Genomic DNA, 21084 nt, shown 5'->3' on the forward strand with positions numbered 1-21084 from the left:
TGTCATGTGACATGATTTTAGCAGTAACACCATGTCACTATACAGAGAAATATACACAGGACCAGCAGAGGGTTACGGGAGAATAGTGGCAACAAAAGTGCCCATGTACACCATGTACAGTGAAAAGTTTTTCAGTTCTTAATGCCATATTGCAGGGGTTTTTCTGAGTTTTGTATCTTGGAAAACCCTGTTAATCTTTGGTGACAACTATTGAATCCAAGTACACAGATTGTACATCTCTGGTTTAAATTACACTACAAGATCAATATCAGTGGCAGGACAAGCTGTCTTGGTGCCCAAGACAGGATTTTTAGAATGTGCCCATTGTCCCTGAAATTCAATCCCAGTTTACCCAGTAATATACACGTTTGGCTATGCTAAATGTTATGTGTAATGGTGTAATAAATATAATAATATTCAAAAGTATAATAATAATATATCATAAATGTAAGATGTATAGCTGTAGATAAATCCCCAATCTTCAATGGTACTTTAGGCAGCCGCTTATTCCGCCTAGCCCTCAACCTGCCCCTTATCAATATTTAAATTAAAGTTGGAAAAATATTCTCTACTACAAGACATACACAGTAGAAATAACACAAAAACAAGATGTAATAGACAAACTTTTTTTTAATTTGGTTTTGTACTATAACAGTACCAATGTCAGTTTTCAGTGAACGTCACACACATTAATTTGAACATATTTTATGATATTAAAAAAAAAAGTTATTTGTGTAAATAATACACTTAGAGATTGCATTATATTAAGTTACAATAGTACACACGGTCTTGTTTGGAAATTATAATACCAATCAGTCAAAATAAAGGAAATCTCCACTGTGGAAGGTTTTCGCCATTATTCCAGCAGTTCTGATGCGTTAGTGTTCACTGTATACCTGATTGGCTTGCTAACACCATAATAATATAGGTTTATTCCCCAAAATAAAGAGACGTAATGGCAGTCATCAAGAATGGTATAAGGCCAGGTTCACACAGTGCACATTTTACGTATTTTTGTGGCCAAAACACGAAGCGTGTAAGTTTTAGCTTAGGTTAACTGGCCTGAATAGCGCTGTCTCCTTGATTCCAGCGCTGTTTTTCTTTTTTTCCTGGACCCCCTGTTCCGGAGATATGACCAACTGTTATGTTGGCTCCCTATGTGCTCACTTGCTGTAGTTAGCCAACAGGGCGTGAACTGCCCTCATGATGCCTTGCGCTGATTGGTCAGCATCAGAGGCAGGGAAGCTAGTTCCACCGCGTTGGCGAACTACAGCAAATTAGCATGTAGGAAGCCAACACAACAGTGGGCCATATCTCTGGAATGGAGGCTCCAGGGGAAAAAAAACAGCGCTGGAATCATAGAGACAGCGCTATTCAGGTCAGTTAACCATTTCAACATTTATGACCTAGTGACAGGTCCTCTTTAAGTACTATTCCTCCCTTAGGTTTCTGTTAGTGTGAACCTGGCCTAAAGGACATTTTCACCTGGCCTCAAGGACATCATAGTAAAATAGCTGTAACCGTTCCGCAGCAGAGATCAACATTACAGCTAACTTAACCATCCCTATATTACTAACACTCACAGGAATGTCAATGATCTCTATGGTGTTGCCACAAATGTGACCCTTTATTACTAACATTTACGGAAACCCTATAGAAAGCAGTGACGTTTCTGTGAATGTTAGTAATAAAGTGACAATCAACTCATATGTGTTGTTCACAACTGCTGAGGATACTTTAATGCTGAATATAGGTGTAGATGTTCTTTAAGTGGTCTTCTTTATTACAGTGGAACATCGGTTATGCCGCATTGTGTTGAATCAGATGTAACAGCTTTCACTACCCGTCATGGCCAACTTTGCTAATATGGCCATAAACCAGAATCACTTTTAAACATGAAATATCTGTTAGATATGGGTTTGCTCTGCCGACTGCTATCTCATCGGATTTCCCCATAAACAAGCATGCTCTTATTGGGCCAGCGTGCATATTTATCTCTGTAAGCAGAGGGAGATCATCTGCTATCAGACACCTCTGCCAGTGCTTATCTCCTGGAGGTAACAAAGTATTGATATGTGGAAATCGAAGGCCCTATTACACCGGCCAATTTTGGCCGATGCAACGATCGCCGATCAACGAGACAGCTCGTTGATCGGCGTTCGTTTGCTCCTGTCACAAGGAGCTATGTATGGGAACGAGCGCTCGTTACTCCATTTGCTCGTCCACATACATTATTATGTCGGCAGCGCATCTCCTTGTTTACACAAGGAGATGTGCTGCCGACAACTATAACATTTCAGTTTTTTTAAAACAATACGATCAGCAAATGATCGAGTGTTTGCTCGTTCATCTGCTGATCGCTGCCCTGTTTACACAGGGCAATTAATGGCAACGAGCATTCTATGAACACTTGTCTGCCCGATAATTGCCCAGTGTGAAACCCCCTTTACATGCCTGTACAATTCTATCCCCTGATCTATACTGTCAGGGGACTGTCAAGCTGCCCGTCAGCTGACATTTAATTAATTTGTACAATCACTTATGTCACTGGAATCCACTAAGATCTGATACAAAATGCATCAAAATGGATCCATCATATCCATTATAGATACTGCAAAAATGAAAGTCATGTGCAAACACTCTAAGACTGACATATACACATTTAGTATAGCATAGTTGGTCAGTATAGCAAACTTAAATTTGTTATTTGACATAATTGCAGTATCCCAATGTGGTTTTCAACAGTACTGTAGTTAAACCTACTCGGTGTAGGACTGGGCCGACCAAAGCAAATGATTCTGAGAGCCCACTCTCCGTCTAGACATAAACTGTATACGTCTACTTTTAATCACTTCATATACCTTGTTGTCATCGTTGCACGCACAGGCCAAATAGATTATTTGTGAATCAACCAATAAGAAATATACCCTAGTGGTACGTGAATAGCTTCAAAGTCAGCCTCAAATGACTTCTGCTGGACCTTTGGGGCTTACTATTGTTTCCGAGCCTGAGCCCACCGAAGGATTTTGTAGTACTCTGGTGGTCCAGTTCGACCCTGAACCAACTTCATTTTTTTAACATAGTGAGTTGCCATAATCCACAAAAAACACATTGACAAATTCCGCTCTCCTACATCTATATAGATAATGCTACCACAACACATAACTTGGACATGAAAAGCTGGAAGAAATGTAGCTTGTTATCCTAATTATAGCCTTAAAAGTCCAAGGACAATTCAAGTAAAGTTGGTTACATTATAATGAATGTCAAGATATCAGACTGATGAGAATAGTATTTCCTGTGTTTAGATCACCCCTTGATTAATGCCCGATTAGAGCATAATAAGCAGAGAGCATGGAGTCCCTTGCTTGGGACTCCTTTAGTTAGCTAAAGCAGTGAGCTGCTTATCTATCTGCTCTGGAGGACCGTAGATGTCAATATTTAGCGTCCTCTGACACAGCCCAACCAACGAGACAGCTCGTTGATCGGCGCTCGTTTGCTCCTTTCACAAGGAGCTATGTATGGGGTCGAGCGCTCGTTACTACGATCGCTCATCCCCATATATTTCTATCATGTTGGCAGCACGTCTCCCTGTTTTACACACGGTGATGTGCTACCGACAACGATAATATTTTCGGCTGCATAAACGATACATTAGCCGATAAACTAGCGTTTGCTCGTTCATCGGCTTATCCTTGCCCTGTTTACACACGGCAATCATCGGGAATGAGCGTCCAGTGAACGCTCATTTGCCCGATAATTGGCCCGTGTAAAAGGGCCTTGACCGTAGGGAAGATTAAGCATTGGTTCCTCCAACAACAGCAGCTGATCACTCCTTTAAATATAGGTCCTCCAAACTGGATACCCCTTTAATCCTTTTATACAAACAGTACTTATTAAAGTTATTGTTTATCATAAGTTAATTAAAAAAAAGAGCGGTGGAATTCATTTCACAGTGGTGCATTCTAGACAGACAGCAGCGATATACAGCAACCTTTAAAGATTTCGCTATCCAAGCACGAGGCACGGCTGGACACTCTTGCCCTACATGTAAATATAGGTAAAAATTCATTATAAGACCAATTATTATTATTATATAAGACCTGAACAATAAGTTAAGGAACAGATTTTCCACATTTATGTACAATCAAAGGAATCATGGCACGATGTGAATATCCATAACAGTAGCAACACCATCTTTCAAAAACGACAAAAATAATTTTTAAATACATTTAGAACACATAAAAAGTACATAAATATTCTTACAAAATGTGGCATATAAAATTCTCTCTCCTATAAAATATTTACATACATGTTTTATAAGGTGTTTTGGTCACAAATAATATATACAATTTTAACACTAACACCACTTTAAATAACACGTTCATGGTTGACCTGCAGTGCATAATAGATACATATAAATAATGAACATTGGAAATGAATGCTCCCATTAAGGCCCTCACAGACACTGCAAAAGCTGGAGTTTTTCGGTGACCTTTGTGGAAATCAAGGATTCCTATACGTTTTGTGTACTGACTTCTTTGTACTTCTGGTTGGGCTGGCTTGATTTCTTAAGCGCATACCTACAAAGAAAGAAGAAATACTTTAGGAATCTTAGCTGGATAAATTAGCAGGGACTAGGTGAAAGGTTGTTTAAACTACAACTCTTAACAGGTTTCTACTACTACAACTCAAAGACCCTTCCGCCTATTTTTCCATCTTACAGAAAACAGTGACGATATGGGAATATTTGGTCTTCCAACAGACCATGTCATATAAGAGAATTGAGACGTGGTATGGGGTAATTGGGGGCCGAGTTAACTCTGTCCGTGTAGTGGTGGTCGCTGTTATTTATAAATGAATGGCCATGTATACAGTCAACAGCTAAACATTTAGCCTTTATATAATCCAATGTTCCCATACTGGCGCCCCGTGGTACCACACTATGTACGCTAATCCTACTAAAATACTGCACATCAACTAACATTTTTAATTGCAGAAGTATTCCATAAAGCATTTTAAGTGTCTCAGGATACTGATATTGCAAAGGAGAACCACCAGCTCAATGGCAGTCCTTTAAATGACAGTATTACTAGGGTCTCATGATCACAACAATAGCGTGTGCATGGATCTCTATGGCGTTGGACTTACTGCACTACGGGTCTGCAGTGCATCATATCCTCCACTAGAAGCAAAACTTCTAGGGCAGAATACCTTTGTGATACGGCATGTATTAAAGCATTCCATGGACTCCGAAAAGACTCTGTGAGCCTGCATCGGAGTCACACAGGTTGAGCATAAGTTCATAGAATTTTATAGGTGCTGTATTCTGCGTTAGTGGCTGCTTTTTATGTTCACCATTTTTATTCAAGGAAATGAAAACGAAACTGCGATACCAGAAACTGCCTATGTACAAAAGTGGCGCTGTTTCAGGGAAACAGCAGCCGCATGATCTAAATCTTATACAACCCCTTTCTGAAAAAAAAATATTATGGGATTCCTGGATTAAAACAGAAAATATAGAGCTACTGTAATAACTTTTTTTGTTCGTTATCTTATTAAATAACAATACAATCATATAAAAATCATACTAAACCCACTTACCATTTATATGCAAAAAACACGACTAATGCGACTGCTAGAAGCAGCAATGCTGTTAAAAAGATAGTGAGTGCCAAGTATTCCTCAGTCATTGGTTGTGTCAGGAGAAAGGAGTCAGTACAGCGAAGACCACTATAACCACTTTCACACCTGAGGAATAAAGCGAGTTTATAAATTCAGATACCAATAGATTAATATAATACAGTGATATAATTTATGTTATCATTTTACCAGGTCAGAACAGAAAAAAATTCTGCTGCTTTTAAGCTAGGATTTATCAGAAATGGAAATACTAGTATATGAGATAAAGTAGTGATTGTTTTATTTTTTAGGGGAGGTGGGGGTTTCGTTTTTAGAGGGAAGAATTTTGATGTTTTTATAAAATATTAATTTTCATATTATTTATGTTTTATTGGAAATTATATACAATTTGCATTAAATACTAAAAGTATATAAAATGTATTCTACAGGTTGGTACAATTAAAATCATATCAATTATGTGCACATTCAGGACCAGACTCATTTTTATTCTTAGTCCTCATCATTCTAGCACTCATTTGTTTTTATACTTTATTTTCTTTTTTTGTTTAAATTATTTATTTTGAAAATACAAAATTATTATCCAAATACGATATTACACTTATCTAATCAAATTAGCATCCCAACTTATATTTATGACTCATATTTATTTTTATTTTTCTATGTAGATCTATGATTCTTTTTGTTAGGGAAAAAGATATTGGGTATTTTGTATGGAATTTTGAGACATTTAAAATTTGTATAATAAATAAGAGGAGACCTCCTTTATCAACTAGCTAAATGTCATAATCAGTGCTGGTTAAACGACTTCTCCACTACTATGGAGGAAGTACAGATGTATATATTCCTTCTATGTAGGAGAACCTATCATACTGTAAGATGAAAAGTTCGTTCAGGGCAACAGTCTGGCTATGCTGTGTCGGGGGACTTTGGGAGAAGGCACTGTGCTGACCCATGTGGACCCACGGCTCTCCTCTGCCTGGCAGTGTTGCAGGTTGAATGCCGCCAACTATCAGGAAGTACAAAGGAGCCACATCAGGAAGAGACGGAGGCGCAAATGGGTCAGAGTGAGTAATTTAGCAATAAATACACATGCAAGTGCTGTCGATTTATATGATAGATGCTTTTAAAATAAAAAGCCATAGTTAGACAAGCCCTTTAAGGGGTACCTGTCACCTCTGGTGCTGCTTATCCCAGCGGGAAACAAAACACTTGCCACAGAGTTCAACATACTTGATTAATTTACACCCCTGAGAGACGATCTTTGCAGCTGTAATATACTAGATCATTATTAAAAAAAACGACTGGATTTGCTAACTTTATGTCTACGTGCAACTTTATTGTGAGTTTGTGTGTTGAATAAAATATATACATTTCGTTCATTACCTGCAGTAGTGTTCATCCACATCTAACAGGTACAAGCATTGACCATTTACACAGTATTTACTGATTTCTTTTGCACACTCTACTATTCTCACGACGGACGCCCCTGGACTTTCAGTTGTGTGCACTAAAAAAAATAAACCATAAAAATAGTAAAATACATGCAAATAAGATATCTGTGGGAAAAATAAATAAAAGTTATATATATATATATATATATATATATATATATATATATATATATATATTTATTTTTAAATATTAATAAATATATATTTATGTACATTCTGGTGTTAAATGTAATAATTGAAATTTTATCTAAGTGAATCAGTTTCAGTAAAACTAGGTATATACACAAGATAGAAGTTGGTCAGCTAAACGCTCATTTGGCCAAAGCTATTGCTCCCAACTTTACCATAAACGTGCACGCTCAGCTAAGTATAAATGTGTACTTCAATAGGGGGAGTGCAATAACTGCTGCCAGACACCTCTGACAGCAGCTTACCTCCCCCGAAACAAGGACCAGGCATATTGAAATCCAAAATGCCCCATTTCTTTTACCCCTGACATTTGCCGTAGTAAGGAGGCTCCCATGCACATTAGATCATTTGATCTTCCTTCCTGCGGGACTGGACAACTCGTCCAGTGTTCTTGGGCAGCTTAAAGAGGCTCTGTCACCAGATTTTGCAACCCCTATCTGCTATTGCAGCAGATAGGCGCTGCAATGTAGATTACAGTAACGTTTTTATTTTTAAAAAACGAGCATTTTTGGCCAAGTTATGACCATTTTTGTAGTTATGCAAATGAGGCTTGCAAAAGTCCAAGTGGGTGTGTTTAAAAGTAAAAGTCCAAGTGGGCGTGTATTATGTGCATACATCGGGCGTTTTTAATACTTTTACTAGCTGGGCGTTCTGATGAGAAGTATCATCCACTTCTCTTCGTTACCACCCAGCTTCTGACAGTGCAGACACACAGTGTGTTCTCGAGAGATCACGCTGTGACGTCACTCACTTCCTGCCCCAGGTCCTGCATCGTGTCGGCCACATCGGCACCAGAGGCTACAGTTGATTCTGCAGCAGCATCAGCGTTTGCAGGTAAGTAGCTACATCGACTTACCTGCTAACGCCGATGCTGCTGCAGAATCAACTGTAGCCTATGGTGCCGATGTGTCCTCGCTCGTCTGACACGATGCAGGACCTGTGAGTGACGTCACAGCGTGATCTGCCAGAAGCTGGGCATTCTGAAGAGAAGTGGATGATACTTCTCATCAGAACGCCCAGCTAGTAAAAGTATTAAAAACGCCCCGATGTACGCACATAATACACGCCCACTTGGACTTTTACTTTTAAACACACCCACTTGGACTTTTGCAAGCCTCATTTGCATAACTACAAAAATGGTCATAACTTGGCCAAAAATGCTCGTTTTTTAAAAATAAAAACGTTACTGTAATCTACATTGCAGTGCCTATCTGCTGCAATAGCAGATAGGGGTTGCAAAATCTGGTGACAGAGCCTCTTTAAGTCCTCTAGAGCTGAAAGCATCACTGCACTCCCGTCTCATCAGCTACGAATTTCCATATAGTGCATATTAGAAGAGATTGTCTATAGCGGACCACTTTTCGAAACTATTATAAGTATGCAGTTAATTTCACAAGATATTAAATATATAAGCAACAGAAATAAATAAAATCACTAAAATTAGCTCCTAACGTATCGTGATATTTCATGAAAGCAAATTGATATCTTACTTAAAGCAGTTGTACAATTCTCTGCGGGATCTCCAAATTTACATAAAGGATCAATTGTTGTCTCACACCCCACAATCTGTAGAACGTGAAGACCTATAGAAGAAGAAAAAACATTAACATAACTTTTAGTTGATGGCAAATAAACATAAAAAGATATGATTAAGTCACTTTAACAGAAAATGGAAAACGGATTACCCTGCCAGCATGTTGTAAAATGTTGCTGGGTCATCTGGATAAATGAAAAACATGGATTATGTCTGGTTTTGCAGCTCTGCCCCATTCACTTTAATTGCAAATAAGCTGCAATACCAGATACATCCCAAGGAATAGAGTGGCGCTGTTTCTTGGGATATCACGTGAAATTAACCTATAAATACATTTTAGACCACTGGAAAAAACTTAGAGTGAACATAGAGCTCAAGGATGATTGAAACCCATCAATTTACACATAGTCAACCTCATGGCATCAAACACTGTAGTTATTTGCATAGTAAATTTGACTCTACAATCGGAGGCTTGGTATCAACCCATGATGTATGACAAATTCAATATTTGTTCTTGTCGAATATATAGTGATAGACTGTGGGAGTGCCACTATAGTTATCACATCCTCAAGATCCTGGTTTCCAACAAGCCATAAAAACAAACAACTACCGTATGCTGCTCTAGGTTCTCTAGAAAGAAGGGTGTTAGCGGGTTTATGGCAAATATATGAGGAAATATTACAAGCAAATACACGAGTGAAGGCATGTCTTAGCACTTCTTATTAACATGTAAATGATCATTTTCCTCTGTTGAAACATCTGGCTGCCCCCGAGTGTCTTGAAGAACTCTTTACTTTTACATATTTTATTACATTCCGTGAAATAGTGATTCTAGCTGTACATTGTACACCCACAGTCATTGCACATTACACAGACTGGAAGGGACTGCTTGCATAACTTCATTAGTCCTTGGATTATTTTGTTTTTTTCCTTGGATAATCCTTTTTGTCATGGCATGCACGTCACTTTTTAATTTTACTACCAAAAATCCCAAGAGGGCGTCAGCAATTCTGAATGGCCAATGTCTTTCCTGCCGACTTGTTAGCATTCCACCACTCTATACAAAATATCAGTTGGTACAGATTCAATTTCACATTTTAGTTCCTGATATATGTTTGTCACCCTATGGACTGTTTATTTGCTATGGACAGAAACTCTACTTAAATTTTTTTTTTTTTAGTCTCCCAGTTTTTTAATAAAAGTCTACCATTGAGTATCTGTCCCAATGGTCATATTTAGCAGAAATATTAAAAAATCCTATATTATATTATTACATATTTCAGTAATTTTCTTGCCAAATGTATATATTATTTAATACATAATGCAATGAGCAAGATGAATACTGACAGCCATCACAGTGTAAAATAGTGCTCATGTTTTGGCAAGCTAATGTCCAAGTCTGCTTAGTCCAAAGCAAACACTGGCTTTGTAACCAATAACATACGCTCCATAGTTACAATGTAAGATGTTTATCAGTACTTTGTTTGTTCATGTATTAACTTCAAGGCAAAGATTTCCTGCCCTGTATTGAACATGGAATACCGGTGGGCAAGGGAATTTTTTACATAATGCTAGAGACTAAAAATGGATGAAGTTTTCAAGTTCTGTAAGGCAGAGTTCAGGTCTATGATGACCGTCCGGCGTATACACCAGGAAATTCAACCTACGTGTAAGTCGAATGTGCCCATAGACTTCATCAGCCAAACGTATGCCAAAAGACAGTCCATTTGGCAAATGGCTGGTCCGTTTGGCTGGTGTACAACTTTTCAAGTTAATGACACTTTTCAATACAACTGTATCCAATATTTATATCTTTTTTCTTTTTTAATGGGAGTGTATGTCAAATATATGCAACTGTATAGGTCTACAGTTGCATACACCTAGAGCATACATCTGGCGGGCCATTTCGAATGTAATCATAGACATGGTGTGAACCCAGCCTTATGTACTAGGGGTGTTTCTAAACTTCATAACAGGTTTACTATGTCTCTCATTATGATGGGAACATAACCTTGCTCTCTTTCCATGGCTCTCTAATGTACACTAGGCTTTTTACATGCATGCTTTATTGCAATGTTAGCTTTGGTTTTTCCAACAATTCATCACTGGCTTAGACACACATTAAAAAAAGGAAATTTTAGTCATCGGAAGACACGGAAGTTAACGCTGGTACAATGCAGTGCGTGGGTCATAGGGTAAATCTGGTCACATTAAATACTGCATGAGATTAATAATTTCTCCCAATATTTGTGGATTTTTCCCACAGTAGAATATCATATAAGTCAGTTAACTATCATGAAACCAGCAGCATTAAAAAATAAACCAATAGCATACGAGAAAAAGTTAAGAAAATGTTTTATAAGGACAGGAGTTGGCAGAAAAAAAGGGAGATGCATCATTCTTTTCTTTATATGTTTTCTTCATTTTGGATTCAAATTCTGCTTTGGCTAAAAAAATAAAAAATTAGCTAAAAACTTCTCCAAAAACTGCTTCAAACCTTTGTGTGTGATCCTGGCCTAAAGGCTGATATAAAGTCAAAACTGCTGATTTTAAAATTGCTTGCCACTTATGTGACTAGCAAGAAAGTTAGCATCGCTGACAGTAAAGCTTGGTAAGATGGTAGAGCTTTGGGCATATATCAAGTAATTCAGTGAGCGCACCCTTATGAGGGGTTGTCTTAGATTAGAAAAAGGGTGCATTATTTTATTCAAGAAACAGCGCCACTCTTTTCAATAGGCTTACTCTAGTATTACAGCTCAGCTCCATTTACTTGAATGCCAATACACAAAAATGGTGCTGTTTCTGGGGACAAAAAAAAAAAAGCAATCCTTTTTCTAATTTTGGACGACCTCTTCAAATCTTAACTAAGAAAGAGACCTCTATGAGCAGTGATGGGCTTTACAAACACAATGTAATACCTAAATATATTTTACAATATTCATTTATTGCAATAAAAGGGTATTTTAAAGGCGGAATTGTAGTACAGTAAACTAAAATGGCAAAAGGGATGAAATGACTGCAGTATATTACTCATGGTTACACAACAATGTGTGAATACCCAGTGCCTCTGTACACGATAGCAGCAGTGTCAGCATTTTCACAGGCCTAAATATAATGGGTGAGATCAAAGTTTGCACCCAGCCCAGTTTTGCTTCACCTGCGTGGAGTTGTCAGCACTTTGAAGCTTTTGACAATGAGAAATAGATAGTTGTCATAAATGACTTAACACATACCTCCACCCGTCCACGGTTACTCCTCCATACTGTATGACAGAGTCAAATCACGACTGCAGCTTTGTGCACCTTTATAGCAGTTTTTGCTCAAGGCACAAAAATTGTCCCATGATAAGCTGCCAAAAAAACCTTCAAACTATAAAAAGTGGCATGATACAAACTAATAGACCTTGGTTACAGCACAGTATAATTGTCAGATTTGTCTCTTGCTTCAAGGTCCTTAGCAATTCCAGTTATTATGTGTCCGGAGTGGGGTAACTTGGGCCCACCAGAGAAATGAAGGTTTTCATCCGGACGCAAAAAAATCAAATACAAAAACTTTTAGATTGTCTTTTTCTGGATATCATGGATCTGTTGGGCTAGACCCCACTGGAGGATCCTCTGGCAGGCCAGCCCACCCTGAATGGCACTCTTGTTGTTTCTACTGTATTTAATAACTGGACTCTTAATAAGTTATTAATAATTGGATCCATCAACCAAACAGAATTGGCGTTAATATGGTTCTATAATCTATTCTAGTTCTATTATCTACTGTGAGTAAATAAGCTTAGTGATCATTGTATTTTATCCAAGGAAGGGGGTGATAAAGGGCAATCGGTCCCACCCCCTCCAACCACCTAAAACAGCCATGAATACACCCTATTACATTCATTTCCAGTTGAATGAATGACTGGCACCATTACGGCATCGAGTAACATCATCTTTCCCAGCAATACAGAATAGAGCACTTACTGAACACTATTTTCTGAGTGGAATGCCATTCACAAAAGTACAACAAACACTGATGTGGTTTTGTGGAATGTGATTACAATAGCAGAGCATTATAGTTATTAGCACAACTATAGAAAAAGCACTGATAAGACAAATCCTAAAATAGCCGGTTTTCACTGTCCCTGCTATTGTAAATGACCCTGTGCGTACAAACATCTGGATAATGACATTACAAAAAGCATGTGAAAATTTGTTGAAGAAGGGGAATTTATATCTTCAGCCTGGCACAATGCGGCCTTATATTAATATAAATATACAGTATGACACTATCTGTGTGTATGGGTTGAGCAAATTTTTAGTTAAAGTTGACTGGACATCTTAAAAAGAAAGTATCCAGGGTTGTTTATAACGTGGAAAATGATAAGTCTAGTGACTTCAAACATTGTAGGATTGTCACAGATTTTCACTGAGGATTCCGCACCAAAAATCAGCGACAGTTTACCATACAAAACCCATCACAAAAAAAATCTGTGCAGAATTCAGAGCATGCTGCCATGTATGACCCCAACATTGCAATAAATATACTGACTTTGCACTACATCTTAATAATAAAAAGTGACCTGTCTTGATAATCAGTTTTTTAATGTTCCTTAAAGGGGTTGTCTCGGGAGAGAAATTGATGGCGTACTGGTAAAATATGCCATCAATGTCTGATTGACAGGGGTACAACTAATGTGACCACGCCCTTCTAATGGTGTACATAAAAGACAGGGCCATTATGGTGCCGGGTATGCCATTTAGGTGAAAAGGGTCTGGTGTTTGTTTGATAACAATGCAATTTCTTTGGAAAGGGGAGTCCTGCACAGGTTCTTGCCAACCAACATTAACATCATGCTACAAAAACATACAACCTATGTAGGATTGGTGGAGGTCCCATCTCCAGGACCTTTACTGATCATCGGAATGTGCTCTCGGGAACAACGCAGCATCTTGACGCCAGTATTTGACACAGTGATGTGTATACACGTTTGGCTGCGCCTGGTAATGCATCTCAGTCCATTTAAGTTAATGTGCTGAGCTGCACCACCGCAGAGCACCGCTGCTCCAACGTTCTGCTGATACGACCCCCACCGATCATACATTGAAGACATATCTAAAAAGATAGGCCATTAATTTGATATTCCGGGAAAAAAAACCTGTTAATTTTCCTCATGTGGAATTGGCCCTAGAATGCTTGCGAGCTAGGGAAACTAGAGTGTGATCCTTATTGGAGAAAGAGACTGATTCAATTCTATATTCTACACTGTAGAATATGCTGACAAAGTATAAGCAGTGGTAAATAATCCATTTGGTAAAATAATCGATTTGATTCGGATATAAATTAAAAGTTTACCATTCCAAAAATGCATTCTAAGCCTGATCTGTAATCTAATTATGTATCCAAAATTATAATTATATGGATAGTTTTGATGATCTTCTATTTATGATGATTACGTGTTACTGCTGTGATGTTCATAGCGTTCGAAAAGTGATGCAACAACATTCTTTTTATAATATAAGTCTAACGTCAGAAGTAAAAAGGTGAATTGTCAGATTAATAATAAACTAAAAGATAATTAAACTGACCTTGGACCCTGCTTTTGTAGCTCAGTTAACATGAGTGTTGTTCTGGTAGTAGTGTTTAATTATCCTCTCGCTGCACTTTGTACGCCATGGCTGACTGCCTATCTTAACATGAAGATCAGAAATGAACTAACAGTCATGAATGCTAACAACTAAGGGCTATAAATATGTCCCGCCCTATGCTAGAGGTCATCAACCCCCTACCTGATGAAAGAAGTGTGTAAAGATGATCACTTAAAGGTGTTGTCCCACCACAACAGCTTATCGCCTATCCACAGGGTAGGTGATAAGTGTTTGATCGCTGGGGGCCCCACCGATCAAGAGAGCGGGGATCCCGAGTAGCCTTATGAATGGAGCGGCAGGTCATGCATGGGCGCTGCCACTCCATTCATTCTCTATGTGACTGCGCTGTACTCGGATATCTCCGGTATTCCCATAGAGAATGAATAGAGCGGCTGCGTGAATGCGTGACTTGCCACTCCGTTCATAAGGGGACTCGGGACCCCCGTTCTTTTGATCAGTGGGAGTCCCAGTGGTAGGGCCCCCAGCGATCAAACACTTATCACCTATGAATAGGTGATAAGTTGTTGTGGTGGGATAACCCCTTTAAGGGCCTCTTTATTCCAGTCACTTGTGTGTTTTTTTTTGTGACTCCCATTGTCACTCATACTCGATAGGCACGACTTTATCCCATATTTATTAGTATTTCCTCTACTGGCACATAGTATAGCAATCTCCGCAACGCTCTTCATGTAAATGCTCGTTCTGAGCTGTAAGGTATGTATAGTAAAGCACAAATTGCACTACACCATATATTACATATATGCAAATTGCGAAATACAGCAATTAGGTCATTACATGGATAACTATTGAGATTTCTGGTCGTATGTGAATAAAAACCACCAGAAAAACAGAAACTATGGTAGTTCATATTTAATATGGGTTTGGTTATTTACAACCTATAATTATGAACAACAGTGTCCCAAAAATGAAGCCCGGTTACTAATCTGGCTCATTCTGGATCTAAGACATTTTTTATGTTTAACCCTTTTTCTTTGTATGAATGGGAGGGTTAGGTAAACTTTTCGCATGCTCTTAGTCAACTAACATTTCCAAATACCTGGCTGTCATGAGAAATGTAGTTCAATAGCAGCTACAACAGGATGTTGGCCATGTTTGTTCTAGTGTAACCTCAACTTCTTGAAATTGCTATGTCCTATGGGGAGCCCTCAGGTTCCCATCACATTGCTGGTAACTTAGCTCCAGTTCTTCTAGTTTATTATACTGAGGAATGTGAGATAAACAGGGCACTCCTGAATATTGCCTACCTGCAATCCAGGTAGATCAGATTACAAGCATTTTCTGCATTGTGTCCTAATCTATAAAAGCAATATAAATACATAGACAGTTAACCTCTAAATTTCTTTTCTGTCTGATCACTCATAAAAAGTGTTAATTTCCTCTAACGCTCTGTTCACACCAGTTCACTGCAAAAGATTATCAGAATGTTAAAGTCCCTTAGAACTAGGTCTTTGCATGTTACTGCATCATTGATATGATACATCCATGTCCAATATAAATGAAAGACCAAGGTGAATTCTGGGAATGTTACCCCTCCCTCATAGGATCATTAAAGAAGCACTCCCATGAAAATGTGTATTGCTTTGCCTGTTTGTAATGGGCATCTTGTACATGTATATGCTATTTGTTTGGTCACCGAGCGTCTAGTTTTCAAAACACAGGCTCCGTTCGGCTCCCCCGTGCGGTCACGTAATCTTTAATCTGGCTGGCCGATTCACACAGCGTCTTATGTGTGGACCGGAAGCCAATTTCTCTATGTAAGTATGAGACTCAGAACGTGAGTCTCATAGACTTACATAGAGAAACCGGCTTCCGGTCCACACATAAGATACTTTGGGGTAACCGAACTAAGCCTGTTTTTGGAAAACTAGATGCTTGGTGAGCAAATAAATAGCATATACATGTACAAGACGTCGATTACAAACATGCAAAGCAATAAACATTTTCATGGCAGTGCTTCTTTAATGCTGAGGTGTAGCTGGGATGTCCTAAGCCCCGGTGCTAAAGCTAGTCCCGGGATTACCACCAATGACTGAACATGTGACTGGATCTAATGCTGATATACTATACAGAATCCACATACAATAAATGGATACTATGTATTCAGTTGCATAGTGAGATAGCGCTATCAAGCATGAATATATTATTTTACACTTAGAACTGTGCCATTGCATCACTTTTTAGTTTAATTTGTTGTTGTTTTTTAGGTGGGTGAGTGGATTATGGGCCACAAAGGTGTTGAATTGATGCATCTGCAAACCCTATAGCCTGTTTGGCTCATTTAATGCTTTTGTTTTAGGCAATTGAGACAATTTCAGATCAAAGATAAGAAATATGTACAATTTGGTTGCATTTTAGGATCAATATTTTGGCAACAACCCCAGGAACCCTACTGAACTGAATTTAGATCAATCTATGTTTTAATGGTGATCTAACTTTGGTTCAGTTTGGCTATAACACAGCCCCTAAAATGTGGCCATATTAAGGCCGTCTGTAATACGTGTCCGAGTCTGAAACGATTTCATTACATTCCAGACCCAGGGGGTTTTACTATATCTTTTTATTATGAAGCACATGCCAAAGAGTGTATCCTCTCACAACATTCCCATTTGACAGGGTGGGGGGGGGGGGGGGGCTCACACTACTATTTTTCTGTTTCACAAGTACACTATAGACAGTTTATAGGAGGGTGGGGCTAAAATTGTCAAACATCATCCAGGTCAGATTTAAACCCGGAACCTCAGTGTATGACTACAGTGCTAACCACTGAGCCACCATAATGTTTGGAATGTATTATAGAAAATACACAATAACTAAAAGCTTAATTGTATAAAATGATATAGTTAATCAAACAAAAAGGTTGCTAAAGATGCTTCATAATAAAGCAGGGATTGAAATATTACAGGGGATAATAGATCTGTTTACATGTCAATATGTCAGTGCCGTCACCAACTTTAGTTATTTACTTTTTCGCATCATCTAAAAATGTTACAGCAATCCCTATCAAGTAGTTTCAGTGACAATGCTATACATAGCATTATTACTGGATTAACAGATAATCATGTCATTATTATGAAACAGAAGGTTGAACTACTGGTGAAATATTATGCAATATTGCATAATTAGAGGCGGCCATACACATTGTAGAGCTGAGCTCTCGGTCAAGAAACTGATCGGACGACAGCTTTAAACCCTGATGTTTCGTCAAATATGTATGTTATGTCTATAGGGAGATGAGTGAGTGGCTGCAAGACACCCTGGGAAAGCAAAGGAGGATTGACCGAAATATTCCAACATGGCCAATCCTCTTTTGACCTGATTATGGAGACCTGGTGTGGTCTACTGGTGTTTACACACATGAGCTTATCAGCAGATACCACCAAAAACATTTTGCTGATGAAACTCTAATGTCTATGGGCAGCTCAAATATACCTACAATACAGTATACATAATCATGTCATATAATATGATCATAACACGTATGTTAAAATGATTTTAGTATAAATATAATTATTTGTAATTAATGTGAATATTTACAATATTACCAATAAATTATTACAAACTCTACACTAACCATTTAAATTCCAATTTCATTTGTTTTGATCCATGTAGGACATTTTACACCTCAAGAATGATATTCATGAAATTGTTAAATATTAGACAGAACGGTATCTATATTAATACAATACATTTATATTGATTTAGAATGTCATTGTGTCCAGTAAATGTACTTAAATATACTTTTGTGTTTTTAATATATTGATAAGAAATTGTAATACGTGACTATATTAAGACCTACAGTCAGGTACATTTTACGGGGTACGAAATTAGTGTCCCCATGCAATACTGGCCAATAATAAATGCATGTAGTTTGAATATAGAAATATACAATAGTTCACCATAGTATGTCGGAAATAGTAGACATTTGAAGACAATAATTTATACTCACAAGAGAAAAGTAGTGCACTGCAGATCCTTCTCCAACAATTCATGCTGGCAGCTGGTGGTTCGATGTTGGAGAGCTCTTGATCGTCAAGCTTAGTTAGGCTCTTCTTGAATTATATTTGCAGGGTTAGGAGAGCCTTGGTATGAAGTATTACTTCAGTACTCAGAGAAATGAGGCTTAGTGTTCAGGCAGGTTTCCCTCTCACTATGGAATGCTACTCCTAATTCTTCAGCTCTACTATGACCTCTGAGCCAGCGCGTCATTTATATAACCAGTCCTGCTAGATAACTGGTTTGGCTCAATCTCCACTCTAGACGTACAATAAAGGAGGAGGAGATTTTTTTTCCCACTCATTCCTTTTTTTTCCTTCAGCCCACCAGCCAGAAGTTAGTTTCTTAAGTGCAAGTAAATCATCTAATACCACATGTTTAATGAGATCAGTAAATTCTTATAGTGTGCTTAGTGGTTACAAGTGAAGGAAAAGTTTTGCTCTCTTTCATCCTTTGCCTCCTATCTTTAATTTCCACACCCAGGTTAAAGAGAACCTGTCAGCAGTTTTAAAGCCAAGTTGCATGATCAAGAAACCGACGTTTGATTCCCCCGTGGCGGCGGTTGCAAGTGACACTCTCTGCTCTGTGTGATGGCTCTAGCGGCCAATCACGAGTCCATTAGAGCCGTCATTTAGAGCAAAAGGGGCACCTCGGTGGCACTTGTGTTTGGCGTGACGGGGGAATTAAACATTGATTTCTCGGTCATGCAAGTTGCGTTTGAAATGCCCTTTCTCTCCCCTATATCACCCATTCAGCAGTTTTGAGACTTTAAAACTGCTGACAGGTTTCCGGCTCACCTATGTCACTAGCTGACTAACGATTACAATTCCCAAACTCCAGAACAAAAATAGTTCCACTTATTTGAACTTATTTGATTCTGGGAATGAAAGTATTTCCCAGGATGTTTTTTTTTATTTTTTATTACAAAGCAATATATAAAATACTTATGTTCCCTTGTTGCAATTTTGCTCTCACTGACCTGTGCAGTGACATTTTAATATACATATGTGTCCTTCCTTACCTTTTCTCTTATCTCAACATATCCTAAAATGTGTGGCACGAGATGACCAGCTTTGAACAAAAACATGATTTCAGGATACTCTATTAGTAGCTTCATGACAGCATGTATTTGGCAAAAAAATCAGGTAAAAAAAAAAGTAAAAATTAGTTACATTAAGTTTTTTTGGTGTAAAAAAAAAATTTAAAAAATTACAACTTCAATAAACCCCCCTTTTCCCATTTTCCCCCTAGAGCATAGTAAAAAAAATAAAAATAAATAAACATAATTGGTATGGCCACGTCCAAAAAAAATTGTAAACGCCAGAATCTCTATTTTTTGGTCACCTAATCTCCCACAAAAAATGAAATAAAAAGTGATCAAAACGTCGCATGAACACAAAAATGGTATTATTAAAAAATAGAGCTTATCCCGCAAAAAAATAAGCCCTCATACCACTTAATCGACGAAAAAATAAAAAAGTTATGACTCTCGGAATTTGGCGACACAAAATAAATTTTCTCTTTTACACTTAGGTTTTTACTTGTAAAAGTAGTAAAATATAGAAAAAACAATATATGTTTGGTATCGCCGTAATCGTATTGACCCTCAGAATAAAGTTAACATGTTGTTTTAATTGCACAGTGAATTCCGTAAAAACGGCGCGCAAAAAACCATGGAGGAATCGCTGTTTTTTTTTCATTTTCTACCCCACAAATAATTTTTTTTCTGTTTCCTAGTACATTATATTGCAAAATAAATGGTGCTACGAAAAACGACATCTCGTCCCGCAAAAATCAAGCCCTCATAGGACTATATCGACGGAAAAATCAAGACGTTGTGGCTTCTGGAAGGTGGGGAGGAAAAAACGAAAATGAAAATCTGAAAAAGGGCTGCGTCGGGAAGGGGTTAACCGAATTAACCTACATAAGAGGTTGAGCAACATTGTACAGTAAACGTTGGGGAAAAAACCCACCCCACTATAGAAACTCAGTTACGTTGTTAGGCACCCTGCACACGGGATAGAAATGCTGTAGATTTTCTGTGCGGATTTGAGGATTACAGTGCCAGTCGTGACAATTTGAACAAATATCATTCACATGCTGAAGAACATTTTCCACACAAAAATAAGAGCATGCTGCGGATTTTCAAATCCGAAGAATGATCATTCTGTTATGGATGTACACAGCGAATTTTACTCTTTTTAATCTAGAAGTGGTGAAATCCGCAGTAATTCCACACCAAACACATGTGGATTTGCTGCGGAGCAATCCGCAATAAATCCGCCATATGTATGTGTGGGTACCCTTAGGGGTGTGTCTGACAACAAGCTTGTCATCTGTTTCTAATGACAATCTGTAAAATTGCGAATGCAGCTATGGGATAAAAAACAAAATGTAAACTAGGATCAGTACTAAATAATACATGCTAAGCTTTTACACAATTACTCAGCTTTTTATGCTGAGTATATAGAGCATGTCTGTATATGTATATATATATATATATATATATATATATATATATATATATATATATATACAAAGTCCAGCAGCACCAGCAGCGTGTGGGTGCAAGCTCAAAGGGACAGACCAAGTCCCAAATACACAGAAATCCAAAAAATGAGCA

At 38.0% G+C, this 21084-nt stretch overlaps 1 protein-coding gene across 1 annotated transcript; it reads right to left on the reverse strand.

Annotated features, from left to right (window-relative positions):
* Nucleotides 1-612: 612 nt before the first annotated feature.
* On the reverse strand, nt 613-18634 carry EREG (epiregulin). The gene is made up of 5 exons (XM_075849788.1): nt 18415-18634; nt 8774-8866; nt 7027-7150; nt 5605-5751; nt 613-4583 (listed from the first exon to the last, which is right to left on the reverse strand). Exons 1-5 carry the CDS (start codon nt 18455-18457, stop codon nt 4517-4519), a joined length of 474 nt encoding a protein of 157 aa, XP_075705903.1. The 5' UTR covers nt 18458-18634; the 3' UTR covers nt 613-4516.
* Nucleotides 18635-21084: the final 2450 nt, after the last annotated feature.

Source organism: Rhinoderma darwinii, chromosome 1 (genome assembly GCF_050947455.1).
Source record: "Rhinoderma darwinii isolate aRhiDar2 chromosome 1, aRhiDar2.hap1, whole genome shotgun sequence".
In the NCBI taxonomy this organism is placed as follows: domain Eukaryota; kingdom Metazoa; phylum Chordata; class Amphibia; order Anura; family Rhinodermatidae; genus Rhinoderma; species Rhinoderma darwinii.